The 26,899-nt window shown below is 38.7% G+C and overlaps 1 protein-coding gene across 1 annotated transcript in view; it reads left to right on the forward strand.

Annotated features, from left to right (window-relative positions):
* The window catches only part of ADGRV1 (adhesion G protein-coupled receptor V1), a 312,242-nt gene that overhangs the window by 248,868 nt on the left and 36,475 nt on the right, over positions 1 to 26,899 (forward strand). Inside the window, exons 91-92 of the mRNA XM_026866507.1 lie at positions 5,444 to 5,601; positions 20,184 to 20,305. Coding sequence (XP_026722308.1) covers positions 5,444 to 5,601; positions 20,184 to 20,305 — 280 coding nt within the window. The remainder of the gene's footprint in view (positions 1 to 5,443; positions 5,602 to 20,183; positions 20,306 to 26,899) is intronic.

Consider the following 26,899-nt stretch of genomic DNA (forward strand, 5'->3'; position numbering starts at 1 on the left):
TGCATTGAAAATAAAAGGCCAGAGCTTCCACTTATTAGAAACCTATAATGTTTTCAAAAGAGGGTTGTTTGTCAAACTGTTAAACTTCCCACAACATCAGAAGCAGATCATAAATATCATCATCTAGGATGAGCTCATATAAAAGAAAGGCTTTTTAGTTTTGGGTATGTTGCTTAGATACAGGTCATACACAATTTGCTGCCAATAGTTTGTCAGATTAGCAATTTTTTAGCAAGTAATTATTTGGAAAAAAAAAAACAAACCAACATTTCCATTGTCTGGCCTGCTTTGCATTTAGTAGAAAATTGTTGAGCATGTTGTAAGAAGAAAGATGAAGTGCCAACTCAGAGTTGATGTAGCCATTTTCCACAACAAAGCCAAGATCTGGAATAGAGAAAGTTGCTTTTTATGAAAGCCCAGAATGTGTGAACATCCAGAAGTAAAGGTAGATTAAAACCCGACTTACCTATTTTCATTTTTTAGCATTGTCTCATCGACTTTTTGAAGAATTTGCTGATTAAGCATGAATAAGTGATTCATGCTTTACCTTTTGTTAGGTTATTTTAGGTATACAGATTTCTTTCTCTGAATGGGGGTGATGAAATACAAACATGTGTCTGACCTTTGCCTTTTACCTTCCTGGTGCAGCATGTGCAATATAAGCAAACTCTCATGGTGCACAATTCTGTTTTCTGTGCCCAGCTGCCTGCCAACCAGCTGTGCCTAAGAGTTGTCGGGCTTTGTGCTCAGGATTAAATAATAATAATGAAATTAAAAATAAATGATAAATTAAAAAAAAATAGCAACAACAGTAGTGGTAATAATGATCTAGGTCTAGCTCTGGAGAGAAACTCACGTGATGAGTCAAAGTCAAAATGCCTGCTGACAAAGCTAAGTGAGAACACCAGGTATTTGATAGGCAAGAATACTTCCAATTTTATTTTTTTTTTTCAAACTTAACTTTCCATAGTTTCAATATGGAAGGAGATTGTCCTTAGAATTCAAGACATAGCAATAACAGAATGAAACTGACTTTAACACATTGAGTTATTTAAATTTTTCTTGCTTAGAAGGGAACAAAATATGTCAGTCCTTTCAATGAATACCCTCCTGAATTTTTTAAATAGTCCTTATTTCCTTAGCAACGTTGCTTTTTTCCCCCCTCCCCCCTCCTTTTTTAATATTAATTATGTAATTGTGCTAGCAAGTAGTTCCAGTATACATCTTGGCAGTTGTTTTCTCCTTTTTCTTTAAAAGTGTTAGAAAAATAAAAGAGGACTTCCCATATATTATTTAGCTGAAATACCTCTCCAGATTTTAGGAAAGTTAAAGGTTTAAGTGATCACAGATGACTTTACAAAGACACTTAAAGGGTCAGATAAACATCCTTCCCCTCCTTGAGAAGAAAAAAAGCCTAGCAATCCCTTTTGTATAGATCAGAAGAAAGAAAAAAAAAAAAAAAACCAAAAAAAAACAAAAAAAAACCCCAAAAAACCCCAAAACAAACCAAGGGAAAGCCCTGATTTCGGCTGGCCAAAAAGTTATGTCATTTTAATCAGTGAATTGATTTAAACGTATATGATTTTCTGAGATTACACCTTTTCAAAATGGAAGATGATCTTGTCTGTCAATTTTTATGTCCTAATCTCCATGTTTGTGGTATTTTAAAAGTATCAATTTAGATTGGATGAACATCTGGAGTAGTTCTCATGAGAGAAAAAAAATCTTATATATTAAAGCTGTTTCTCATCATTCTAGTCCTGGAAAAAATATGTAATATAAGTGTCTTATTGCTTCATATTGAGGGGAAAAAAACTAATACAGTTCTGGGGTTTTTTTCCTGTTCTAAAATGATTAACAATTACACACCAGTTTAGAGTTACACCTCAGAGAAGACACATACTAAAGACAACTACTGCTAAAATTACTTCTAGCTTCTTTTGTAGAATTATAACGGATAGAAACCTACACAGGGCTTTGGATACTGTGTTTAATGATCTCATAAATTGGAAAAAAAATTAGTAAGTTAGAAGCATTTAAGATGGAGGTACAGTGCTGTTTATGGGAAAGGTGACACCATGAGTGGAGTAGGAGACTGGGATGCTACCAGAGGGAGCCTTGAAAATAACGAAAAGAAACATTAGCTAGGAGTAGTGTAAGAGAATCAACTAATGGGAATATGTTACTGGTTAGCAGAGAAATTTATAATAATCAAAACAAAATCAGGGATGAAAACAAAGTCAGTACTCAGAACAAACTGGTCAAAACAGAACCAAGGTGGACCCTCCAGTCAGATAACAGAGCAAGAGTGGAGGCAGTCTGGGACAAAAACTAAACAGTTTTCTTTTCAGTGCTAGAAGAGATGTGTGGTGGTAGCAAAAGTTCTCAAAACAGTCAGGAAAAAAAAAAAAAAGGTGCAATTTGGTATTAGAACATGTTAGGAGGAAGTCACAGAAACTTTGTAATAGAAGTTCAGTCTCTGAAGAAGCTAACGGTGTTTGATTTTCCTTGTCCCCGCTACACAAGGTGCGTATTCCAACTGGTGGCTGTTCGTTTCGGGGTTATTTTGCTGTTACTCAGATTCAAAACAAAAAAAATAAAAACCTTATAGTTACTCACCCAAAATAAGTTAATTATGCACAATGGTTCCATTTTTCATGGATTAAAGACTTATTTTACACAGTCTACTGCCTCTAAGAAAAAAAAAAAAAACAACCAAAAAAAACCACCCCCAAACCCCAACCAACCAAACTTGCTTGAAGGCTATACTGCAGGAGATAATGCTCTTCTTTAAACAAATAACATTTATAATTATGTAGTTCATTCAGTTTTCCACATTACTCTTTCTAGGCCTTTTTTCTGTATAATAGTTGTATTCTGGAACCCAAATTTGTTGATGTTCTGGGACATATTTTCTTCTATTCCCATCCAATGCTAGGAATACGAGACACACAGTAGTTCCATGTGAGAAATGTATCATCATAATGGAAAAATAAATGTGTGCCCCTAGTGTCAAGTATAATAATTATTTTGAGTTAGTCCACGTAATAATATACCATATGATTTCCAGCATAAAAGGTATCTTTCAACATATATCATCACACTACAATACAAGAATAAAATTTAGGGGCATAGGAGTCATCACTGAATTGCTCACCATTGCTTTCAAGAAAAAAATCCAAAGTAAGCTTTGTAGGTTAATATAGCTTTGTATATTTCTTGTCTACATAACTTTTCGGTGTCTTTTTTTGAACTGGTACCTAGGGGTAGTAGTAAAAGTGATCCATCTCTGTGGATTCTAATTTTCATGCAGCTTTCATTAACTGAATATAAAGGAGTGTTCAGAGAAAATGTTCAGATAGATTTAAAGAGTATATATGATCTCTGAAATACAAAAACTTATCAAAATGAAAAAAAAAATACAGTTTTCAGAACATAAATATGATTTTATAGAAGACTATACTTGTGCTAAGATTCTTGGCTTCACTATAATCTTTTATTAAAAGCTGCATAGTTAATGGTAATGTGCCTTCATGGCTTAATGCTAATTGGGCCCACTCAAGGATACACTTGGGGAACAAAAATAACTTTAATCCCTAAGAAATATTAATAATTAGAAGGATGGAATAGATCAGATGTTGCATCCAGGAAACAATTGTGTTGACAGCAGGTCAAGGGAGGTGATCCTGCCCCTCTGCTCAGCACTTGTGCAGTCACCCCTGCAGCACTGGGTCCAGTTCTGGGCTTCTCAGTACGACAGAGATATGGACAGACTGTACAAAGTCCATTGAAGGGCCACCAAGGAGAGAAAGGGACTGGTGTGTCTCCTATGAGGAGTGTTGAGACTGTTCAGGCTGGAGAAGAGGAGCCTCAGGGATATTTTTAATGTATATAAATACCTGAAGGGAGGGTGCACAGGGGACAGAGCCAAGTTCTTCTCAGTGGTGTCCAGTGCCAGGACCAGAGGCAACGGGCACACACTAAAACACAGGAGGGTCCCTCTGAACATCAGGAAACACTTTTTCACTGTGAGGGTGACAGAGCACTGGCTGCCCAAAGAGGTTGTGGAGTCTCCATCCTCAAAGATACTAAAAACCCAAATAGACAGAGGCCTGGGCAACCAGCTCTACGAGTCCATGCTGCCGCAGGGGCGTTGGACAGCAGGACCTCCAGTGGTCCCTTCCAACCTCATCCATCCTCTGAAACAAACACTTTTAGTTGCAATATAGAGTTCCTGCACTTGCTGTTGCTCACTTACTTCAGCTTGGTGTCTGACTGAGCCTCTACCTTCTGAAAAGAGTTGCAGAAGGTATCTGGATTCTGCTGGAAATGATTCTGGGATTCACTGAGTGTGCCCGACTGATGGTCTGGAATAGCTGACATAGGATGCAATCTTGACTTGCTGGACAAAGGACACATGTCCACCTCAGCAAACCCAGAAGGTATCCCAGATGTATCTGTGAAACGCGTGCCCAGTCTCCTCTCAGATGTGCTTTATACCAACACTGGCTCTAAGCTTATTTAGCAGAGCTGACCTGACAAACAGAAGGGCTGGGTAAGTTACACCCTCTTACTAGGGATAGCAGTGACCACATACTCTCTAGACATCCTGACTCCCGAGCCGTCCCTTGGGCTGCTCCGTTGTGCGTCATCTCTAGAGTAGGTCAGTGGCTGTAAAGCACATACTGATCTCCAGGGAGTTCACAGAAAACCCTGATCTCTCATACCGTCAGGAGCATTCTTTAACTATCATCTCCATAGCCTTCAACTCATATTCTTATATGCGTAATTTGACTCTTTTTCAGGAATAACTCCTGTTCCTGACACATCTTTATAAATAATTATAACGTTAATAAATGGAAAGGGTAAGGAGAGACGGGACAATTTAAAAAAAAAAAAAAATATAGAAGGGAGTGAGCATTTGGCTTCAGTGTGCAAATGACATATAATTTCCAACAACTTGCAGAGGAATAGTTATCTTGCCTTTAAGACTTGTTCATTTACTTTAAAAATATATATCTCAAAATTTAATTTGTGGTTTCAGGAGCTAAGAATAGAAAATTGCATAATGCCCTTTTAAACTTTAGTGACTAAGAGTGATCACATTAAATGAATATAGCATACATGGAGATCACTAAAATATAACTTTTTTCCATTGCAACTGTTTAAATCTCTCCGACATTGGTTAAGCTAAAATATAACATGAGTACTTTTAAGGTGCAAATGTTATATTCCTTAAAGTATGATGAGGAGTTAAGAACCAACAGAACCCACCGCATCCTATCGAGGTTACTCTGGGAATAGAGTTAATGAATTTGTGGTTTGTAAAGCATATCCTTCTTCAAAAACATTTGTTTTTGAAATTTCATTCATGACTGTTCCAGGTGTCTCTTATGTTTATCAACAGCATTTTTTTTTTTTTTTTTCCATTTTCTTCCATCAGATGCTTCATTCCAAATGCCTACGCTGCTCTCTTCACCGCTGCTCTGGTGCCATTAATGTGCTTGGTAGTGGTTTTTGTGGTGTTCATCCATGCCTACCAGGTGACACCACAGTGGAAAGCGTACGACGATATTTTCAGAGGAAGAACAAATGCTGCAGGTATGATTCGTTGGCTACCCCTGCACAAACAAGTTGGACTTTCGGAACGGTACTGACTGTTCTCTCCAGTTCAGAAAACCCCACTAGAAACCATAATTCAGTAGATACCTACACACTTTCTTAAGATTAAGCACGTTAGTGGTCTCTTTGAAGTGTGTGAAAGTACTTTAGTGATGAAAGTTATGAGGATGCTTAACTGTCTTAGGAGGATAAAAATGTGTTAAATCTAAGAAATCAGTATCATTGGCTGCACAGTCCTGCGTGGGCTGCATGTTGGGGTATTTGGAGTTAATGCCTCTGTTTTGAAATGTCCTAGTGCTACTCGCAGCTGAAACGTGCTTGAAAGAAAAGATCTGTCTCATGCAAAACAGGAAGTATCGGTCGGTCTCCCCTGTCAGAACAATTTCAAATACAATAATGTTCTCAAAATAAAGTTGCCGCAGTTTCGACTGATACCATAATAATAGGACACTTTGTGGGAAGCTTAGAATTTTTTTTTTCTTTCATAGTGTTTTTGGAAAAAAATCTGAGTTTTATAAGCAAGTGCAAATACACAGTTTTTAATAAAAGTGTATCTATTTTCTCCCTGACTGCATGAAGCCAGTAAGATTTTATAAACTTCTGAAAGATTCTTGAATCATTTTTCCCAGTTCATTTAATAAGTATCATCTGAACTTAAAAGGAACGGTGGATTATTTAAAAATTCCATTGAGTAGTCCAGTGCTTGTTACTCTCCAGATTTATACAGAGCAGCTGTCTTGTTCAAAAGATGAAATTTGCAGTGATAATTGTATTATAAAATGAGGGGTTGTGGGTTTTTTTTGACATTTGGGTTATAGAAATATATTCCTTTTATGAGAAAATGAAAATAAATATTAAATATTTATTATCTGGACATTTCTTCAAATATTAATTTCTTTCTTAGTGACAAAATGTCAGCTTGATTATGAATTTTTATAAGGTCTGATAAACATAGCTTATAAATATGATACTCAAGACCTTAGCTGCACTTTACTCTTTCATTTCTTTCTGATATAAAAGAGATTGCCTGGAGCAATCATGAAGGTGGCTCCTTATTCAGTCTTGAGTAATGCAGTTTATTTATTTATAAATTATTTTAGTATCTCTAAAGATGGAGATTCCATATTCATATGTTGAAGGTCAAGGCTCGTCTCGGAGCAGTTAAACCAAAGGAAAAAAAAAAAGTACTGAATGTTGAAAAAATACACTGAGTAAAATAAGCATGCGAAATGCAGAAAGTACTAACGGGAGTTATATCTACCTTACATAAAGGCATGAAATAATAGCATTGAAACGACTGTGTTTGATTTAACATAGGATACAGGGTCTTTTCCTTCTCTAATGGAGTCCAGAAAAACGCTATGATGAATGCTGGGGTCTCAGAAGAAAGGAAAAAAAAAAAAATCGGGGAGATGTTCAGTAAAATGTCAATAATAGCTGCTTCTTTTTTTTTTTTATTATTTTTCTTTTTCATAGTAGGTTGTAACTTTCACCATTTGTGCACCTGCACGGCAAAATGGCATTTTGCTACCGCAGGGCTTTTGCAAGCAGAAATGAAAGTACCTTGTGCGGTGTGGGCGAGAGATGGTTGGAGAGAGGCTGTTTTAGAGAAGAAAAAGAGCCGTCTGCTGAGTTTTATGGTGCCTGAGGTTGTGTAAGGGCTCTCTGCGTAGCTGTGTTTATAGTGCAAGCTTCCAGAGAGAAAGGCTGGTGATTTCCGTAGTTTGTAACGTTGCTTAGAACTACATAACACGGTGCGCGCTGTTAACGAAAGGCCTCTGGCTTTCTGACTGAATTTTTCTCTCCTGAAATTCGAGACAGCGGTAGTATACTTACATTATTTTTAAAGTTTTATGGGCATACTGTGCTTTTAAAGGCACGTTCAAAGGCAGGTTCGCAGTGGTAAGGCCTATTAGCGCTTTCAGATGTTGAATCTCACCATATGAACTATTCCTTGGCGAAGTTCACTCCACTTGACTCCACGTTCTTACAAACTCAGTGAGACCTGCTCCTGCTTCAGTGCTGTTATTGCAGCGGCCTCGGGGGATGCTCTGGGAGACAAAATTTTTCCTAACGGCAAAGTTTCCTGCAGTCAGCTGCGTGGTGATGTCTTGAGAGGGGGTCCTGGGTCACACCCACACCGAGTTCTGTCCGCAGTGACACTTACAAGGTCCTCTGGTGTAAGGAGGACTTTTGGCAATGTTAACTTGCACAGGAACCAATTATCTTGCTGTTTTGTCGTGGCAATGAATATGCCAGGGTTTCTCTCTGTTTCTTCCAAAACCGGAGGAAGGGTGGAGCTACCAAGCAACAGTTGTCTATGTTTAGTGTCTTATTTTAGCTTGTCTCTGGCTGTCGTCCCCATACTGATTTATGCCCTGTTCAGTCACCCACAACAATGAATTCCTACAGAAAAAAAAACCCAAAAAACAAAACCACCCTCTCAGACTCCAGCCTGAGGTTCGGTGCCCAAACTTTCCCACTTTGAACAGTACATTAAACCATGAGAAAAAAAAACAAAAAAAAAATCTCACTGCTTTGGAAAAATGTCTGTTTCCGTTAGTTACTCTTTCTAGAGAGAAAATAAAATTCCAGGTGAATGACACTATAAACAATTCTGACAAATCAAGTGTAGAGAGCTATAAACATAGACAAAAATATTTTAAAATATGCTTTTACTAGTAATTGTGGACACCTGTTCATGCTTCTAGATTTAAATTCCAGAGAACAAAGAGCATTGCAGAAAGGAAAAAGTGGCATATATAGACATGAAATTATCATTTATACAGAGATATTCATGCAAACACCTATTTGCATGTGAATATTTGAACTAGCATTGTTTATTCCCTTTCTGGGAGATATTCAGTTAGGAAATAGTTAAAATTGCAGTTGTGATACAGATGACCCCGGGTGAATTCTGCAATAATTCATGCAAAACATCACTGAATGTTGTCAATAAAAATAAAATAGCAAGGTCACTGGCTTGCATATTACCATAAAATAGAAAGAGGAGTCAGGTATGCAGATCTGAAAGAAAAAAAAAATCATTATCTGGCTTCTAAGTCTACATATTATTGGTTATTTCATAGATTGTAGAAAGAGCCTCTCAAACTATAGCTGGTAATTCTGAAGTTCCATGTTTGTGACCTCTGTTTGAGGAAGGCTGTTACTAACTTTAATAGAAATTTAGCAGGAATAGAAAGAGCAAAGTTTATCCTCATTTGTAGTGTATACTGGGTTTTTTTCAAATAGATTGAATATGCAAGTGGCTAAGTTAAAAATCAGGTCAAAACTTTTTCTCATTCACTTTTCTCCTGTTGTTGGAGTACTCTGAAGCTTACCTTGCAAATAAAGTTCATCTTGAACTATCCAGAATCACAGATTGGTTTGGGTTGGAAGGGACTTTTAAAGATCCATCTAGCTCCAACCCCCCTTGACATGAGCAGACACCTTCCACTAGATCATGTTGCTCAGAGCTCCGTCCAACCTGGCCTTGGACACCTCTGAAGATGGGACATCCACAACTTCTCTGGTCTAACTGTTCCCATGTCTTACCACCCTCATATAAAAAAAATTCTTCATCTATTCTACATCTTTCATCTTTCAGTTTAAAACCACTGTCCCTTGTCCTGTCACTGCAGGCCCTACTAAATAATCTTTCTCTTTTTTAAATATTGGAAGAGCACACTAAGCTGTCGCCGGAGCCTTCTCTTCTCCAGGGTGATCAACCCCAACTCTCTCAGCCTGTCCTCTCAGGAGAGGTGTTTCAGCCCCCTCACCATTTTTGTAGCCTCCTCTGGTCCCGCTCTGACACATCCATGTCTTTCTTGTGCTGGCACTCCAGAGCTGGACCCCGCAGGGCAGGTGGGCTCTCAGGAGATCAGAGTGGAGGGCTGTAACTGCCTCCCTCGACGTGCTGGCCACACTGCTTTCGATACAGCCCAGGATTCAGTTGGCTTTCTGGGCTGCAAGTGCATGTTGCCAGGTCATGTCCAGCTTTTCATCTGCCAGTATCCCCAAGTGCTTCTCTGCGGGGCTGCTCTCAACTAATTTCCAAGTCTGTACCGAAATGCCCCTTCCTGGGTGCAGGACCTTGCACTTGGCCTTGTTGGACTTCATGAGCTTTGCATGGGCTCACTTCTCCAGGCTGTTGAGGTCCCTCTGGATGGCATTTCTTCCCTCAAGCATACCAACTACACCACTCAGCTTGGTATCAACCAGAAACTTGCTGAGGGTGCACGCAACCCCTCTGTCTAATAAAGATATTGAACAGTACTGGTCCCTGTCCAGAACCCTAAAGGACACTGCTTGTTGTGGATCTCCATTTGGACATTGAGACTGACTGCAGTTCTTTGGATGTGGCCATCTAGCCGATTCCTTATCCATCAAATAGTCCATCCACCAAACCTATACCTCTCCAATTTAGAGACAAGGATGTTGTGTGGGACCGTGTCAAATACCTTAGAGAATCTGAGATAGATGATGTGAGTTCTCTTCCCTTATCTATCAACACACTCACTCCATCATAGAGGTCCACCATGTAGTAAAGCATCTTCCTGAACTGAGGTAGCAGTACTGTGTTTTGCTATTTGTTGTCTGTAGGAGCAGAAAGTTTGTTGTTACCAGCACTAAACGGGACTCACGTATTTTTCTAGCTAAAAGCAGAATAAAAATGCTGGGTTTCACCATACATAACTAAGAGAAAAGTTTTGCCGCTTGATAAGTGCAAAGAGGATCTATTTGTACAGGTTATATAGTTTCTTGGAAAACTATAGGATGTAACTGGTTTTTTTTACATACAGTTTTACACAGAAATTAATTTATTCGTTATACATACTTTTCTGTCATGCATATATTCTTCCTAGTCCTCTAGATTTATCATGGGTCCACTTGAGTAGAGTCACATATCTCATACTCCATTCTGGTAGTTCCAGGCTTTCAAGAAAACATCATGACAGCTAGCCCAGAAAAATTTTGCTTTTAGTAACTGTGAATTCCTCTGGCAGTGGTCTGTGATCTTCCCAGAGAGATTATCACATTCTTTTTTTATGCCTGGGATATCACTGTAAAAGAATATGATTAAACCAAGGTTGTAGAGGGGAATAAGCAGAAGTAAATAGAATTTGCCAAATTCTAATTTGAGCAATATGCACACTTCTCATTGCCCTGTCCGGAACATCAAATACCTGAGGTTGCCCTCTCATGTTCTGTTTTACTGCTCCAGAATTGTTCTGTTACTAGTTGTCTTGTTTTACATGTTGATTGATAGAGCTTGGGTAGTTCAGGGAATTTTCCTCAACAGTAGAAGGCTAGAAGAAAGGGCAATGGGCGAGTCAAGAATTAATTATCTCCTAGAGCAGGCAGCTCTTCCTCCTCAAAAGCAAGTGTTGGAAAATAGTGTGAAAGCTGATTTACAAAGAATGTCAACTCTACCTCTAGTATCCTCTTTCAAAAATATGCATTGAGTTTGCTGGGAAAGAGACTTCAGTTTGAATTGGTTCAGTTTGCCAGCCTCTTGGCAAACATCTTCTATTGACTAATGATTCTGCTCTATGGAGAAACTAACTTCTCAAAAGTTAGTCTTGACAGGAGCCAAGTCAGAAGCATGTAAATGTAGAAATCAGAGGTGAGTTAGACAATGAATGATCCAATATACATAATTTTATTTTCTGACTGTTTGCTAACCTTTCATAAGTTCGCAAAAAGTTTTGAAAATATAACAGAAAAATTTTGAATTGAAAAATCACCTGCATTATTTTCTGATAATACGTTTGAGAATAGGCAACCTCCATTTATTGAACAACATGTGGTGGCATAATTTTCTTGCCCTACCCATAAATATGAAATAGAATTTACCCGATTCAGATATCATCATTGTAAATGCTCCAGAATTAAAGATTAAAACTTTATGTTGCCAAAATAGAACTTCGTGAAGAATGCCTTAGATATTTAGTTGTAAAATTTTAACTACCTTCTTACATGTTCCTTCATATAAAGTTCTTTAATATATTTATTGTTTTAGCAGTATGCAGTTCCTGATCATGACAGAACATGTTGGATGGTCCACCTGTACCTGCTACAATCTGATCTTCTCAAGAAATAAATAAGCCATACAAAAATGCAAGTGCAGGACATCCCGGCCATGCTCTGTGCTCAGGAAATGATGCTGAGGACAGGGGTTTTGATTCTAAGTGAGAACGTGTATCTAAACCTGTAGTTACATGTCTTCCTTATCCTGAGAGATACATGCTAAAAACATAATCTCAAATTATAAAATACATATTGTGTATCTAAGAGAATCGAAGGAACAGTGAATTGCAGGAATGCTTTCATCTTGAGATGACAACATGCATCTAGAAATCAAGAACCTGATGTTGGCTACCCCTGAACTAAGGGTTATGTACAGTAGTCCCCGTATCCATCACAGTCACACATTGGATATAATATTTTAGTCTTCACAGTGCTCCAGGGGCTTTTCCTTTTTGTAATTAAGAAGAAAAATAAATCTTCGCCTCTGAGATTTTTACAAATACAGTTAAGACAAAATGCACAAGCATAATTACAAGCTGTAATAAAGAACAAAGATCTGAATAAGATAATAACTTAAATGCATCATCCGAGCTCATGTAATTTAGGTTGTTTGTACTGTGCTTCACATACCCAAATTAGCTTTCTTCCTCTAAAGAAATCTGCAGCAGCAAGTTAATTTGCATGAACTGTGCCTGTACAGTTGTGAATTTAGTACGCATTAAATATTTTGCATAATACTTCTAAATAGATTTATTATGTGGAGATAAGTGTGTTCAAATTTTCCTTTCTCTTTTTGATTTGCTGATGTTCTGGGGTATCCCTGCATAAAAGTAATAGCATAAGCTATAATAAGATGCTGGTCTTTCATTTGATTATACCATAAAATGTCTTAAAGATGTATGAGAAAGTTTGATGAAATAGTGAAATTTGATGGAAAGGTTAGAGATGCCAGTCTTCTGTGATTTTGTAGCAGTGATGTAGTCTTCATGCTTAATGGGAAGTGGGCTTCTCTTTTAGGAGGTATGATTTAATTTCAGACTCTTCCTAGCCAGAAGGAGCAGCAGATCAAAAAAATATAAACGAAACAAAAATAATGTTTTAACAGGTTTGCTGCTTCCTCTCTTTACAAATTATCAATGAACAGTTTTGGCCAATTGGATTTCATGGACATGTGGCTACCGGTATCAGCCACGGTTAAATTCTGCACATCTTTAACATTCCCAGTTTGGTATCAGAGATTTTGTCATGAGTCACTGATTGCATGTTGTTGGTGGTATTTTCTCCTTTGAACTCTATGAGGAAAACTATGAGTTACCAAACTCCTTTTCTACAGCAGTTGTCAAAAGCAACTGAAAACAGAGCCAGCATGATCTGGAACACCGTTATTAAAAAAAAAAGGTTTTGTGGCATTTTTGTAGTTCTGTTACTAAGTTTAACCCATGTCGTCTTAAGCAATATTCTGTAAATGTTTTATTAATTTAGGTCTCCCACAAATTGGTGAAATTGTGTGAAGCAATACTTTCTCCCCAATCATGTAGGAGAAAACGCTTGTAAAGATCTTTCAGGTTTTGCAATAAGTCTTCATGTCTATCCAAGAACAATTAAAAGCAATTAAAGTTGCATTATCAGTTTAACAACCTAAGGGGAAGACACATAGTAAATATTTATAGGTAAACTCAGAAGATCATTAAAGCCATATTATTTAATTGCTTCTTTTATTGACTTTCCTATTTTTAGAAAAAAATTAAACACTTCAGGTAATAGAAAAAGACATAATAGGGACCAATACAGCGGTGAGAATACAAACATTTGGATACATTATGAAAGCAGAGTGCATTCTTTATTTTCCAGGTTAAATAATCTGGATGTTTGCTGCAAAGACGTACTCAGCATTACACTTCAGGATTTTAATATTGTTTAATAATTTCCAATTTTACTAATTTCTGTTTGATTTAATAATTTTCACTGCTCAGACTCATTTTCCTGGAGAATTTTATCTATAATATCAGGTGTAGAAGGAAGGAAGAAAACCTTCAGGTAGTCTACCTGACAGTTTTGTAATGAAACAGATCGAATACATAAAATTAAGGAGTTGTTCTACAGACAGAAGAAGCAGAAAATTGGAAATTCCAGAAGATGGAGTTTTATTTTCTTGTGAATTACGTGTCTATTCTAGGAAAAAGATAATGTATTATCTTCTGAAATAAATAACCTAATTCAAACTGAAAAGTAATGCTTTTTTCTGGGTACCAATTGCAAAAACATCATCAAAACCCACCTGCTTGATGGAACACGGTATCCTGAAGGGACTAATCCTGGTGTCCTGAAGAGAGTTCCAGTACTGGCAGTCCGTAAAAGCAGAATGTTGTTTTTCTAGTTCATTTCAGTTACTTTTCCTAGTGGCGCTTCAGATTTTCTCCAGAGCAACGATCTGATCATCGTTTCGTAGGGTTTATGTCTTATGTCTCTTTAGATGCCTTTGTGTGGGTTGTTGGTTCATTCACATAGTAGGTTTCCTCTCTGCCCAAGTGGTCATCCATTGTTTTTGCTAACTGTAAAGTATAAAATATACAGCAAGAAGGCATTCTTAAAGAGCCTTTTACTATGCACTATGGACAGTTGTTGACTGAAGTTGTGCGCGAGGATTTCCATTGTTACTTCCATCCCTGGAAAAATGGCTCGCGGCGGGCACCATCAAATGATTCTTTCATAATCCACAGGCACTACACGGGGATAAGAGAGGCTGGTTGTGTGAACTGTCCCATCATTAGGTGAAATTATGATGACATAATACAAATCCACCTCAATCTCCCACTTGCCATCAGCTGAACCATCAAAGGTGTGATAGTGGGTCACGACGAGGGGCACTGCAAGGCTCCTCATTGCCTTCCTGTTCCTCTTCACAGCTGCTTCCTCTTTTTATTTCTTCATTCCTTCTCTTCCTCCCAGCCTCGGACTACCAAGAGGCTGGTAGGTGCAGGTGCAGAGGTTGGCAGGTATCTCCTTGCTATGCTTTCCAGAACAGCTGTATGCTGCATATGAAGGGAGTTAGTGTAGAGAATGCATTTGACACTGGAAAATTATTTCTCTTTTACTCTTTTTTAAATTTCTCCACAGTGTCTGAACCAGCACTACTCAACTAGCAGAATCTATTCCAGGCCCTGACTATGAATAAATTTTAGGCAGTCTCATTCTATGTTGTAAAATTTAGTATTTCTCACCATTTTTCCACTCCTTTTGGGTACACAGATGTGACAACTGTTGCAGTTCTCATTTCTAAAGAAGTCATGCAGAGGCTGCTCATTTCTAAAGAAGTCATGCAGAGTCTGACTGGAACGGTCCAGTGGTGCTAAACTTCTCTGTGGACCCCAGTAAGCTGATGCAACCTCCTTAGGTTGCAGCAGGTGTAGGTGTAGACACGTGAGCCTCATCATCACCAGATTATTTCTCTGCGTAGGTCAGTACAGGTGTCTTACAGTGCAGCAGAAGATGAACTTAAAACTGTCACCGTAGTCTTTCTTTGTGAGGTTTATTTCAGAAATACACAGTTGTGTGGGTTTGCTTTGTTACAGATTTAAAACTACTGTAAGTGAAAGCACAGCTGTTTGGAAATGTTTTGGGTTGTTTCCTTCTATTTCTTGTTCTTGCTTCTGCTATAAGGAAACCGAAGAACAAAAGCAAGGCTGACAGCTGTTTCAGCTGAGCAATCTGGAATTTTATTACGTGAATCTTACGCTCTTCCTGTGGAGTTCCACTGGATACTCTGAATTATCAAAGGTCACCAAAATTAGTTCAAGGTGATTCTGTGAAAGAGGAGTCCCCTGAAGACGAAATGAAAAGAAACTATCTGTTTCAGAAAGCTCCTGCGTTGTAAATGTGAGAACTGATGTGAGAAGTATCACATCTGGCCAGCTTTAGTTGGCCCTTGTTGGAGGTAAGGCCAGATAAACTTTTGTTCATACCCAGCACAGATCCTTATAGGTTCCCACTGAGGTGAATCAATATTTCAAGCACTTTAATACTTTTTCTGGTTCATGGATTTTGTAATCTACTCCAAACCTGTCATGAAAATCTTGCAGCCTATCTTTCAGATTCTCACCGGCATCGGTTTTATGTAAATCACTGGACAAAAATCTTATGTTTATGCTAAGAACTCCCCTACTGTGGTAAAACTATGGTTTTACCACCCCTAAAACCAAATTACAATGTACCACAGCTCTCAGAACAGTAAGCATTGCAGAAGAATAAATTTTATTGATAAATTAATAAGGAAAATAATTTTAGCAATAGGGAAGAGGTGAGAAACAGTGGGCACATTTATTTTTTTGGTAAACTGAAGGTATGTTATTTCACCTGGTCAAATACCAAGCTGAACTATGTTAAATTTTCAAACTTTAAAAAACTGCAACTAGAGCTGCATAAGCTGCATTTATCTGTATTGAGTCATCAGCTCTGCCAGTGTTTCTTAAGCTTGTACTCAAGGAAAAGAGGAGATATTTCAGGGAGAAGCATGAACAGTCAGGATGTGATATATTCATACATACATATATATATATATTTTTAAGGAGTGGGTGGACTGACTGTTGCTTAAATAAAACCCTTCATCATTCCTAGCACTAAAAAAGGTGTGATAATGGTGTTGAAAAAAAAAAAAAAACCAACAAAAAAACCCACCAAAACCAAAATGTCTCCCCTGCATCACACTGATGCTGAGCTGACTGCTCCATGGCAGTCTTCTATCTGCTAAGGTTTACTCAAATAGTCTAAAGGGGTCTGCTTGAACTTGGATTTAGAGTAAAATTCTTATCAGGGAAGGGTTATCTTCCCAGAAACACCCTTTGAGTTTATTAGGAGCAGGGGTTTTGGTTTTCTTTCCATGGGAAGGAAACCACAGGTAGCTTGACTGCCTATTTTGGTTTATTTCAAGCCTATTTACTGGCCTTCTTTTCCTTCATGAAGAGCTGTTTTTACAAACTTAAAAGACGTCGTTGCTGATTTTCTGATATGTTTGTTTGGGTAATTGAGCTTTTGTTTGGTTTGTTAATTGAGCTTTTGCGTGATTCAGTGCAACCAATTGTCTGATCAAAATGGGTGAAGAGAATTCAAACAGCTGAAATTAAATGCTGCCAAAGTTTCAACTCGGTGTTAACCTTTTACGAAGGTTATGAAGCAGTTATTACTGACAAAGGTAAAAGCAGAACCATAAACCGCACAAACATTCAGCATCTGGCAAAAAGCAGGTGTCTTCAGACCATCTTTATTGTTACAATGCATTTATACTGCGGCATGTTTGTACTAGGTAGCATTCATTACATTAACTTTTATCAGAATTACTCAAGGTGGACTCCACAGACATCTCGCTAGCATCGGTGAGTTTGATTCTGGCTTTACCTGTGGTGATTTTATTCTGCTGCACTGGCACTGAATAGATCATGTTTCCCCTTCACACACACTTGAAGATAATAAAGTCAGATCACTGTACATCACAAGTATGTGATCTAGATATCATTGTTCCACTTCCTTCAGCTTTGTGTAGACAGCTGTTTCAGCGATCTATGGCTTTGACAGTCTGGAGGTGCTAGGCTATGATTAATATTGTGGTATTTTTCCTTAGGTGATGTTAATACACTAAAAGCAGAAGCCATGGTGTTAATTTTTTGCCGTGTTCTACGTCCTGCAGTTTGTCCCTCCACAGTTTGCTTTCTTCTCTCCCCTTGGCTCCTACCTGAGTTGAATCATATTGGAAAGTAATACAAAAGCCAAATCGTTATTCAGCTTCCTGAGATAATTCTCATTCAGCCAACTGTTCACGTCGGTCTATGTACAGCATTTAGAATTGTACATATTAGTGATCATTAATCGCCAGTCCATTATATCAATTGAATTTCATGAGCAGCTAAGGTTTACTGCACCATTTTGAGATTTAAACAAAAAGATTGTATTTTTCCACTAACAACCTGTGCACAAATAAATCAATGTGTTGCTCTATAGATAATTACTGAATTTATCTTTAAAATTACATTTACAAAACATGACTTTTTTGATATATTTTTTTCTTGCGTTTTATCTTCGTAAATTTCATTATTTTATCCTCAAAAACTTTAAGGCTGCCAGTTATTTGCTGCTTTTTTTGTGAACTTTTTAAGGTACTCATCTAATAAGTATTTGGATTCGTTAGTGTATGCAATGTGGGATAAAGAGAAATACTTAATGCTCTACGTCTTACTCCCTGGTACTTTAGAGGGCTTTGCATTTTCGATTATTGTAAAAGCACTGCGATGTTGGCTGTGGAGTTTAGTAGCTGATATAGAAAAGTTTGTTTCAACATCTGTCGAGGCCACAAGGAATTACTCCCTTTTGCCCAAGGGACTTTTGAGACTGGTGTTTTGTGTGCAAGGGATACTAGTGACTCTGGAGTGCGAAGTGAGAAATACGTTGCATTTCCATTCTATTAATCTAATAAAATCGAGTTCCTCCCAGACAAATAGCAGGGGTACATAGCCTTAATCTCCTTCCCCTGGTGCTGCTCTGGAAAAAAAACCCACTTGTATTATTAGTATTATGTTTGTGAACAGGGATCCTTGGGAAGTCTCAGACCTGTAGTAAATTTTGGCCAGACCTCACCTCACCATGGGAGAAGTGATTCAGGTGCTTAACAGGCATTGATTTTCATGTGAGACAACCAAGGTTATCCAGTCTGCCCTCCAGCTTTCTCTTCGGGTCTTCCACAGGCCTTGTGTGGTATGTGCTGATGGTGTGCAGATCCTTGAGATCCCCTTTAGACCTAACGCCATTCTAAGGCACCAACACCCACCCCCCTCCTCACGTCCTGCGAGGGGTCTCTACCTGCCTGGGGCTCACAGCGCTGCATCCTCCCATCCGCGGAGAGCAAGCAAGCAATCCTGCATGCACAGGAATAGTGTTATTTACACGTGGTCAAACGGGAGGATTTGTCAATATGTCATCAGACATAACTGGCAGAATGGGAATACCTTAGTGATGATTAGAGCTGAGCTTTCGAACACCTTTGCTTGGGGAATCTGATTTTTTTAATGCTTTTGTTATTTTCCAGTAAAAACAGGTAGGGTCATTTTTTCCCCCCCACAGAAATTGTTAACTGTTCCAAAGAACTTAATTTATTTTAATTCTTTGGGTTTATTTCCTCCACTCCTAGGCTACCACTACCCCTAGCATAATGTTAATTTTGGTGAGTAACGCAGTATCTCATTATAATTCACTAAGGAAACACATACCTTTGTTAAATGTTACGTCACACTATCAAACAGTGGTTGCTCCCCAGGTTTAACTGAGGACTTTTACGCTTTAACAGGGGAAATTTTAGGATCATAGTAAGTTTACATTGTGCTTTGCTTCAGGTCATTCCCTTGTTTATAAAAATATACAAACGCATTTCTGCCAAAGCAATAGTTATAACCCTAGAGCAACTACTGCCTGCCTTGCTGGAAGGTAGTCTTGACTTTGTCTATTGCCTGCATTCAGAAGGCACTATTAAACTAAATGCCTAAAGTGCTCCCAAACTGCTGTTTCTGGAACGATGACTGTCAAAAGCACGTCCCCACTCTTTGCTGATGCTGCATGACTGCTGCGGAGAGGGGCAATGCCTGGACAAGCACCTTTGCCCCTGAAGTGTGCAGATTTGGGCAAACATGGACTTTGAAGTCTTCCAGTCAACATGGGGGACCAGCGTGGCTGTCGGCAGCAGGAGCAGATGGGGGCAAAAGCTTTTCCTTTTGGCAAACTTTGACCACACACACATCTTCGTGCCAGCATTCCTTAAATCCTTTATGCTGTAAATACAGTAGGGAATATAAAGTGCAGCTGTACATGTGTGAGCTTAAAGATGGATTCTGAACATATTTTTGAAGGTGAATGGAGTTAACTGGTGAAAAGTCTGTCTTGGGGGGGGGCTCCTTGACTGAGCAGAGTTGTCATTTAAGGTTTTACAGGGTCAGATGCCCTCTCAGGTTTGGCTTGCACCGAAAGTACCAACAAATCAGAGAATTAAGTTTTTCTTAGAATTTCTGTGTAATTCTATAAATTGCCAGACCCGTGGCAGTTTTTGTACTGATCATGCTTTTGTTCTTTTCCCTTTCCTCTCAGTTCTTGAAAATCCATTTCCTCTCAAAATTTCCAAAGCTTGCCAAGAGCCCTCTCGTGCTTCCCCCAAGGTCAGCACGTTTCCTGACTCCACGTGTGATCTTTCCCACCCGCAGAGCACCCACACCTGGTTTGCTGAGCTGGGCTGTTCGCCCCTGACCCCCCACCTCCCTGTCCCCCAACCAACCATGACCTTTTATTGCTCTCCTGGCCCCAGGGAAGGTCCCAAAAGCCCTGGGACCCCCACCCAGCTGGGTCAGGAGAAGGGCTGTTCATCACTGGAGAACCAACTCCACGGTTGGCCAGAGATGGCGAAACAAGGTCCTGCTTTGGTAACGCTTTGAAAAATATTTTTCCCAGGGCGCACCAGCTGAAATGCTGCATTTGTGGCTTTTTTTTTTTTTTTTTTTTAGAGATCCCCTTGGTGTTGTACCTCTTTGCCCTGATTTCCGTCACCTGGCTGTGGGGAGGACTGCACATGGCTTACCGGCACCTCTGGATGTTAGTCTTCTTCATCATCTTCAACAGCCTGCAGGTAAGAGCTGGAGCCTTTTCCTTCATCCTCTTGCAGAGCTGGGGGACATCCCCACCCCTCACAACGTGTTCGTCTTCCCCAGCTGAACGACACCCAGAAACACACTGTGACACGGTGGAAGTGTTAATTATGTATTCTGTTTATTTCTCAAATTAGCATATAGAATGCATATTAAAGCAAGGGGTGCATTGTTTTGAAACAATAGGAGTATAATTGCAACAATTTAATTTCATAGCTAATACAGTGGGAAAGAAAATTGCTTGCTTCTGTCTGTAATGTGTTACTGAGATGATTACACCAGTAAAACTGAAATATCTGCAGCCTTTGCAAAAAAAAAAACCCAGAGTATTTCAATTTTCTGTATCTGTTAACTCTAATAAAAAACCCCACAAAGATTTAAAATTATATAACCCTAATATTGAAATTTTTTCCATTATGAGAGGTGAGCCTTGAGGCTTAGCTTTTCTCATGCAGCATACACATTGGTAAAGCAGAGATCTTTTCATTGAAAAAAATCAAATATAAACTAGAAGATATTCGTTATAAAAAATCAAATAGCCCTTTGCAAAATTTTACACAAATTTTTTCACTGGACTCAGTACGCCGCATTCAATGCCATACTGCATATTGCAGAATTGTTTACAGAATAAAGGTTGGTGTGTCACAGATGAGAGAATTGCTCTGAGGTGTGAAAAGACTGAAATTAAGAGGAATCAAATATATATATATATGCATATCCAAATTTGCAGTGTGCAAATTTCTTTTACATTTTTATAACAGAAATATCCATGACACAATGTGTTACTTTGCAATATTAAAAGTCTATATACATTGTAAAATAAAAGTTGTTTAATAAGGTGTATTTTCATAAACCAGACTTATTTTAGATTTGAATTCAACAGGTTGGAGTTTCCTTAAGCAGCAATCTAATATTTTGAAAATGTGCATCTCAGACATAAATTCTTTTTTAAATTGAGAAAAAAAAAAAGAAGTAGCTTATTCTCCTTGCAATACTTTTGATTTTTCAGTACATATTGTCATTTAACTATTCTGTATATGTTGGCATATATTGGCTCAAAGTAGTTATGATTTTTTTTTTTTTTTTTTTTTTTTTTTTTTTTTTTTTTTTGTTCTGTGATGTTAGGTGAATAGATTTGCCCTGGTAATTGTCTACAGCATAGACATAGAATTGCTTTCTTGCAGTGAGACTGCCACAGCTCTGCAGGACCGGCAGCAGTACCAAAGCACAATCCATCCCTTTCCTCTCTCCCTGCAAAATCTCAGAGCACAGGCAAACACCCCCCCTCCCTCCGAGGGTTCTAGCACTACAACTGTAACTACTGCAGCTTTGTAGTGAAACTTAATGCACTGAGATAAAGCACAAACGTGTGGTGATGTGTACGTGTAGATTTACACATTTTATATATCCTTCCTTACTGTCTCTTTACAAAGAATTATTACTAGAATCCAATCTGGGTTTATGTTACATAGATCTATCTTGGATACACAGTTTTGAAAAGGGTCATTTGGAATGACTGAGCTTTCATGGCAGAGGTGAAACAGTGTCAGAGCACTGTAATATACATGGACATTTTCTTCAAAATAAAATTACTTTATTGGCAGCGCGTATTTAGAGAAGCAGCACTGAGTTCTCTGTGAAAATTATTATTCTTAGTCAGAATGTTGACCCTTCCATGTAATTGCCAGAGGAGACGATATATTAGTCTGCTTTATATAACCTGAAATTTCACTTTATTCATGTTCAAAGCCATGGGATTATTATTTTAGCTAATGTTGCTAGTTTGCAGACACCAATTCATGCAATACCATCGAGAAGTAAAACAGGATGTTGAAAGTCAAGTCATGTAAAATATGAGGCCCACAAGGTCTGCGGGGGATTTACTGCACTAGTGGCCCAGTATGACAGCAGGTGATATGGAAGATGCAGTTATAAAAGCATACCTACAGTAATGTTTAAGTCGTGACTGCTATTAGAGATGCACTACTGAATGACTCCAAATTAGGATTTTGTTTAGATCCAGCTAAAAGTGAGATTATACCAGACATATTTGCTTTTCTCAATCATTGTCGTTTTTCAGTGAGTTAAATTTAACACTCTTCATGTTGTTTTGTTTCCATTCATGCACTCTAAAATATTTAAACCTTATGAAGTAATTTTATTTTTTCTTCTATTGTCTTTTCCTTGACTCTTGACTAGTCTCTTACCATCATTGCTTGCCCATACAAAATGCCAGTAACATGTAGATAGTAGTAACTCTTCTGTGCTTCTGCTGGAAGTTTTTTTGAAGTATTATAATTTCAGAAAAAAATCCACCATAATTTCATGCAAGTGCAAGAATGCGTATTTCCGTAGGTATATTTTTTTGGTGCTCAAGGACCTGACATAATAACTTTCCCTCTGAAGAGCTACACTCTTCTGTCAGCTGTTGTGCACAGAGGTCAAACAACCTCTGCTGGCAGGTGCTTTTCTGATCTTTCAGAGACATGCCCGCATTTACATCGGCACCCTCAGTTAGACAGCTGGGAAATAGATATTCAGAAGCTTTGCTTGAAACCCTTCAGAGGAGCTAGAAAATGAAAACATTAAGAAAGCAAATACTGCAGGCATCACCCTCCTCCACTGTCTGTCTGTCCTTACGTTGTCACCATCGCTGTGCCGCACCACCACGGAGCTCAGGCTTGGTCTCAAACCCGTGGTGATGCCGGCATTGCCCTTCTGCCTGTAATTCTTCCTATAAATCTCTGCCAGCATGAGCAACTGCTTCACCAGTAGATATTATCTCTTGTATTGGGATCGATTCATTTGGCTTCCTGTCCTAGTGATGGATGGTGGTACCTGGGGAGTGACTGTAGATGTCCGTGGGCCTGCAGAAGGTACTGCAGCATCTCTGTTCAACTTAAATCAGTACTCATCTTCCACAGCAAAAGGAGAAAGCTTCTATTTTTGATATTCATAGACCTAGAGAATCTGCAAAACCTCAAATATAAAATAATGTTCCTTTCCTGAAAGGAGATGCAATTTCAAATGTATAATCTATTCCTGGTTATAAATTAAAGCGTGCAGGTCTGGAGCTCCAACGCAAACAGCAGGAAATAAAAACTTTTCCTTGCAGTTGTGAGGAGCTCAAGAACTTCATACTTCATGTTTTGAAAAACATTTTTTCCCTTTGCTGGAGTTTTCAGACATAAAATGTAATAGGGCAGTATTTACTACCTTTCATAAATATTGGAATTTATCTTTTAAGGTCTAAAGTTAACAAATATTTAAGAGGAAAAGATGGTGTTGGGAACCCTGACAACAGTAAAAAAAATGGAGTAGCTCTTTCACAGCACTACATTTTTTATATTTGTTTATTTGTTTTAATAGGTGATTGTCTTCAGTGCTTTGTAAATCTCTACAAGCTTAAAAAAGATTTCCTGGAATGGCCCCACATTTTAAATAACCTCCCCACATACATTGTTCTCCTGTTTTAAAGTTACCATTTATCTAATCAGGAAACAGAAAAACTGACATGAGATCCAGGTGACCTGACATGCAGCATGAAATGAAAAACAGGGAAGGAACAAGGTGAAGAGTCTGTAAATTTCCTTCATCTATCCTTTTCATCAGATAAATGGATACAGCAAATTGTCTTATTTAGGGAAAATGTCAGTATGCAGACTGTTTGTAGAGAAGAAAATCAGGTGTTACAGATATGGAATACTGAACAAACGAGGGTTTTGGTGTAAGCAGGTACAGCTTTACAAAGCTTTTTCAGAGCACACTCCCACTAAGGATGGGCTGGTGTCGGGAAGCACGCGGTCCCTGCAGAGAGGGCCCGCAGCCTCTGCAGAGCCAGGTTCATCCACGACGGGGACAGCTGTCTCCAGTGTCTTTTGAAGCTGTAATCTCAGCCCAGCCTTCTGGGAATGGGAGAGGAAAATGGCACTTAACAGTGGATAACACATTTTCATAATGGTTTCGAGAGGAACTACCAGTCTTCTAGTGCGTGCTGTTGGCATCTCATTCCCATGCGATATCAGCTCTCAGAACTGATGATGATTGTTGAAACGAGGCCGTTTTTTTTTGCAATAAAAAACAGTTTTACCATTTATTGGTGGGCATTTCTGTTATACAACATGCTCTGTTTCAGCGGGAAAGCAATTCGGGGTTCATTAAGAGCTTTTCCACAACAAGAAAGAGAACATGAAACAGTTTACGAGAAACAGAGTCCTGCTTCCCTGCTGCTCAGGAGCTACAGACCGTGTAAGAAAGCAGAGTGCGACCCACTAAAACGTGCTGGATATCCAAATGGATTCAATTCAGGAGACTGGAAGAGCACTGCACGTTATCCAATTTAGTTGTTTAGCCTTATGACGTGGATTTCCTAGGAAAAGCACTTGATAGAAGAATCATCTACCAAGGACAAATCGTTTCCGAGCACTTCCTTCAGGAAAAAGTTCCCATCAGAGATGAGTTTATAGTATGAGCTATTCTGGTACACGGAGGTGAAAGCAACTCTTTGCTTGTAACTTCAGGAATAAACATGCAAAGTGTGCATGGGGGGACAATAGACAATACACAAAATTAAAAAAAAATAAATTTAGAAAAGCATGAAAGGAAAAGGCTAAGAAGCGTGCTTGGGTTATCTGGTGTTTTGAGTTCCTCAGCAGTATGCTCCTGATTATCCTACCAGGCAGCATCTGTGTGGCAGAAACATACTCTATATCGTGTGAAAGGCCTCGGTCGGTTCCTTATCTTTTCACTTGCAAAACTGAGAGGAATGTTTACCTCTTTTCTGTACATGCGGTTGCCTTCGTGGATTTATTAACAGGAGACTTGCTCCGGGTGTCAGGAGTGAAAGAACAAGCTGCTGTCTTTTGTGCTTCTCTCCGAAGTTAGGATTTCACAAGCTGTTTAGCATACACTGTCCTCCCCTAAATGACCGCTGTGTTTTTCAGGCAATTAGGGGAGCGTTTCTCGTTTGTATAGCTGACGTCATCAGCGACATATTTGTCGTTCAGTGGATCCAAAGTTCAGGGTGGTGGGTGGATCTCTTCCCATTGTTTACAGAGGGGTTGGGATGAAGCTTCAGACCCGTTCTCAGGCTCTTCCCTGCAGCCAACTTTCTTGGGATAATCTTGATTATTCCTTGGCTATGTTTCCAGCAAACTGTGCTGCACACCCCAACCCTCTATCTTATAATTTAGGGTGTATCTACACTGCAAACTACAAGGTATTAGATTACCCATAGTTACCCCTGCCGTGGTTTCCTGTACCTTGTGCTAAGCCCCACCACGCCCTAGCCCCAGCAATAGATTAATTACATTTTTTAATAAGTCATTTTGAACCAATCAAAACCTTGCTCATATGGAATACTGAAATGTTAACCCATCGACAGTGACAAAACTCCATTTTCCAGCAATTTTAAATCAGGAGAAAAGTAAATAAAAAACGGGAGTTATCCCATTATTAACAACAGTATTCAAAAAGATCTTGTGTGGTTGTTTTGGCTGATGTAGATATGGGTAAAATGTCTTTGCCTGTTCTGTGCTTGAGCACACCAGGATGACTCATGCCCACATAATGACCAGCAGTGTTACGTGTAACGTACATCTTCCCAAGAAACAGGAGTAATCTGGAAGCAAAAGTTGACTGTTGATTTTACAAACCGGGCACAATGTCTGACTCGCCTAATATGACAAATTTTAAAAGTCAGTTTATTTGTAGTGAATTACAGCAAGAGAATATTCAGGAGTTCAGGGATAAATGTTTGAAAAGCTCAATGGTACCTTTAACAAGAAATATGGATGTACAGAAAATGAGTGAACGGGGGCACACCCAAACCTGGCATTGGCTGGAGTAGGCATGATTCAGCAGACTTCATTAATTAAAATAACAGAGGCAAACCAGACTGGGAGCAAGGGCTAGCTCAAGTAGCAAAAGAGATAAAATATCAAAGAAAACCAGTAGATATGGTGAAAAAACAAACCAAACCGACCAACCAACATTATAATGAGGGCTACCCTGTTTATGGAACATCAGAAAATAAATGTAGCAAGATAAACCAGTATGCCACAGTTTTAGAAAAAAAAAAAAAAAAAAAAAGTTTAAAAATACAGCACATTGAGGAAGCAGGAACACAACAAAGATAGACAGTTTTGTAAGTACATTATATTAGTGCAGTAAAGAAAATAAACAAAAGTATATGGTTTAAAAGCTTTTGCCAGCACCAGTTGCAAATGAAAGATATGTTTTTTCCTAGAACATACTATTTAACTAGGGACATAGTCGGGGACGCTGAGGAGGCCGCCGCTATAAATAGGTTCACTTCCCATTTCTTATGGCATCTTCCTAAAGCGTCTCCTCCTAGTGAGTCAGAGATGGACTCGAAGATCCTGTACAGCAGTTCTGATGATCCAAGCCCCACAGAAACAAAGCCAAGTGCTAGACAGACAAGAGATGAGGGTAAACGTGGTGGGCTGCAAAAGGCTGCCTAAAGATTTTGAGAAAAGTGATTCTACACTGCATACAAGCCCAACAAATGACAATGAAGTCATCATAGTATTGTCAGGACAGGGTGAAATGCAAGC

The sequence above is a fragment of the Athene cunicularia genome, assembly GCF_003259725.1.
Source record: "Athene cunicularia isolate RWA chromosome Z unlocalized genomic scaffold, athCun1 chrZ_part3, whole genome shotgun sequence".
In the NCBI taxonomy this organism is placed as follows: Eukaryota; Metazoa; Chordata; class Aves; order Strigiformes; family Strigidae; genus Athene; species Athene cunicularia.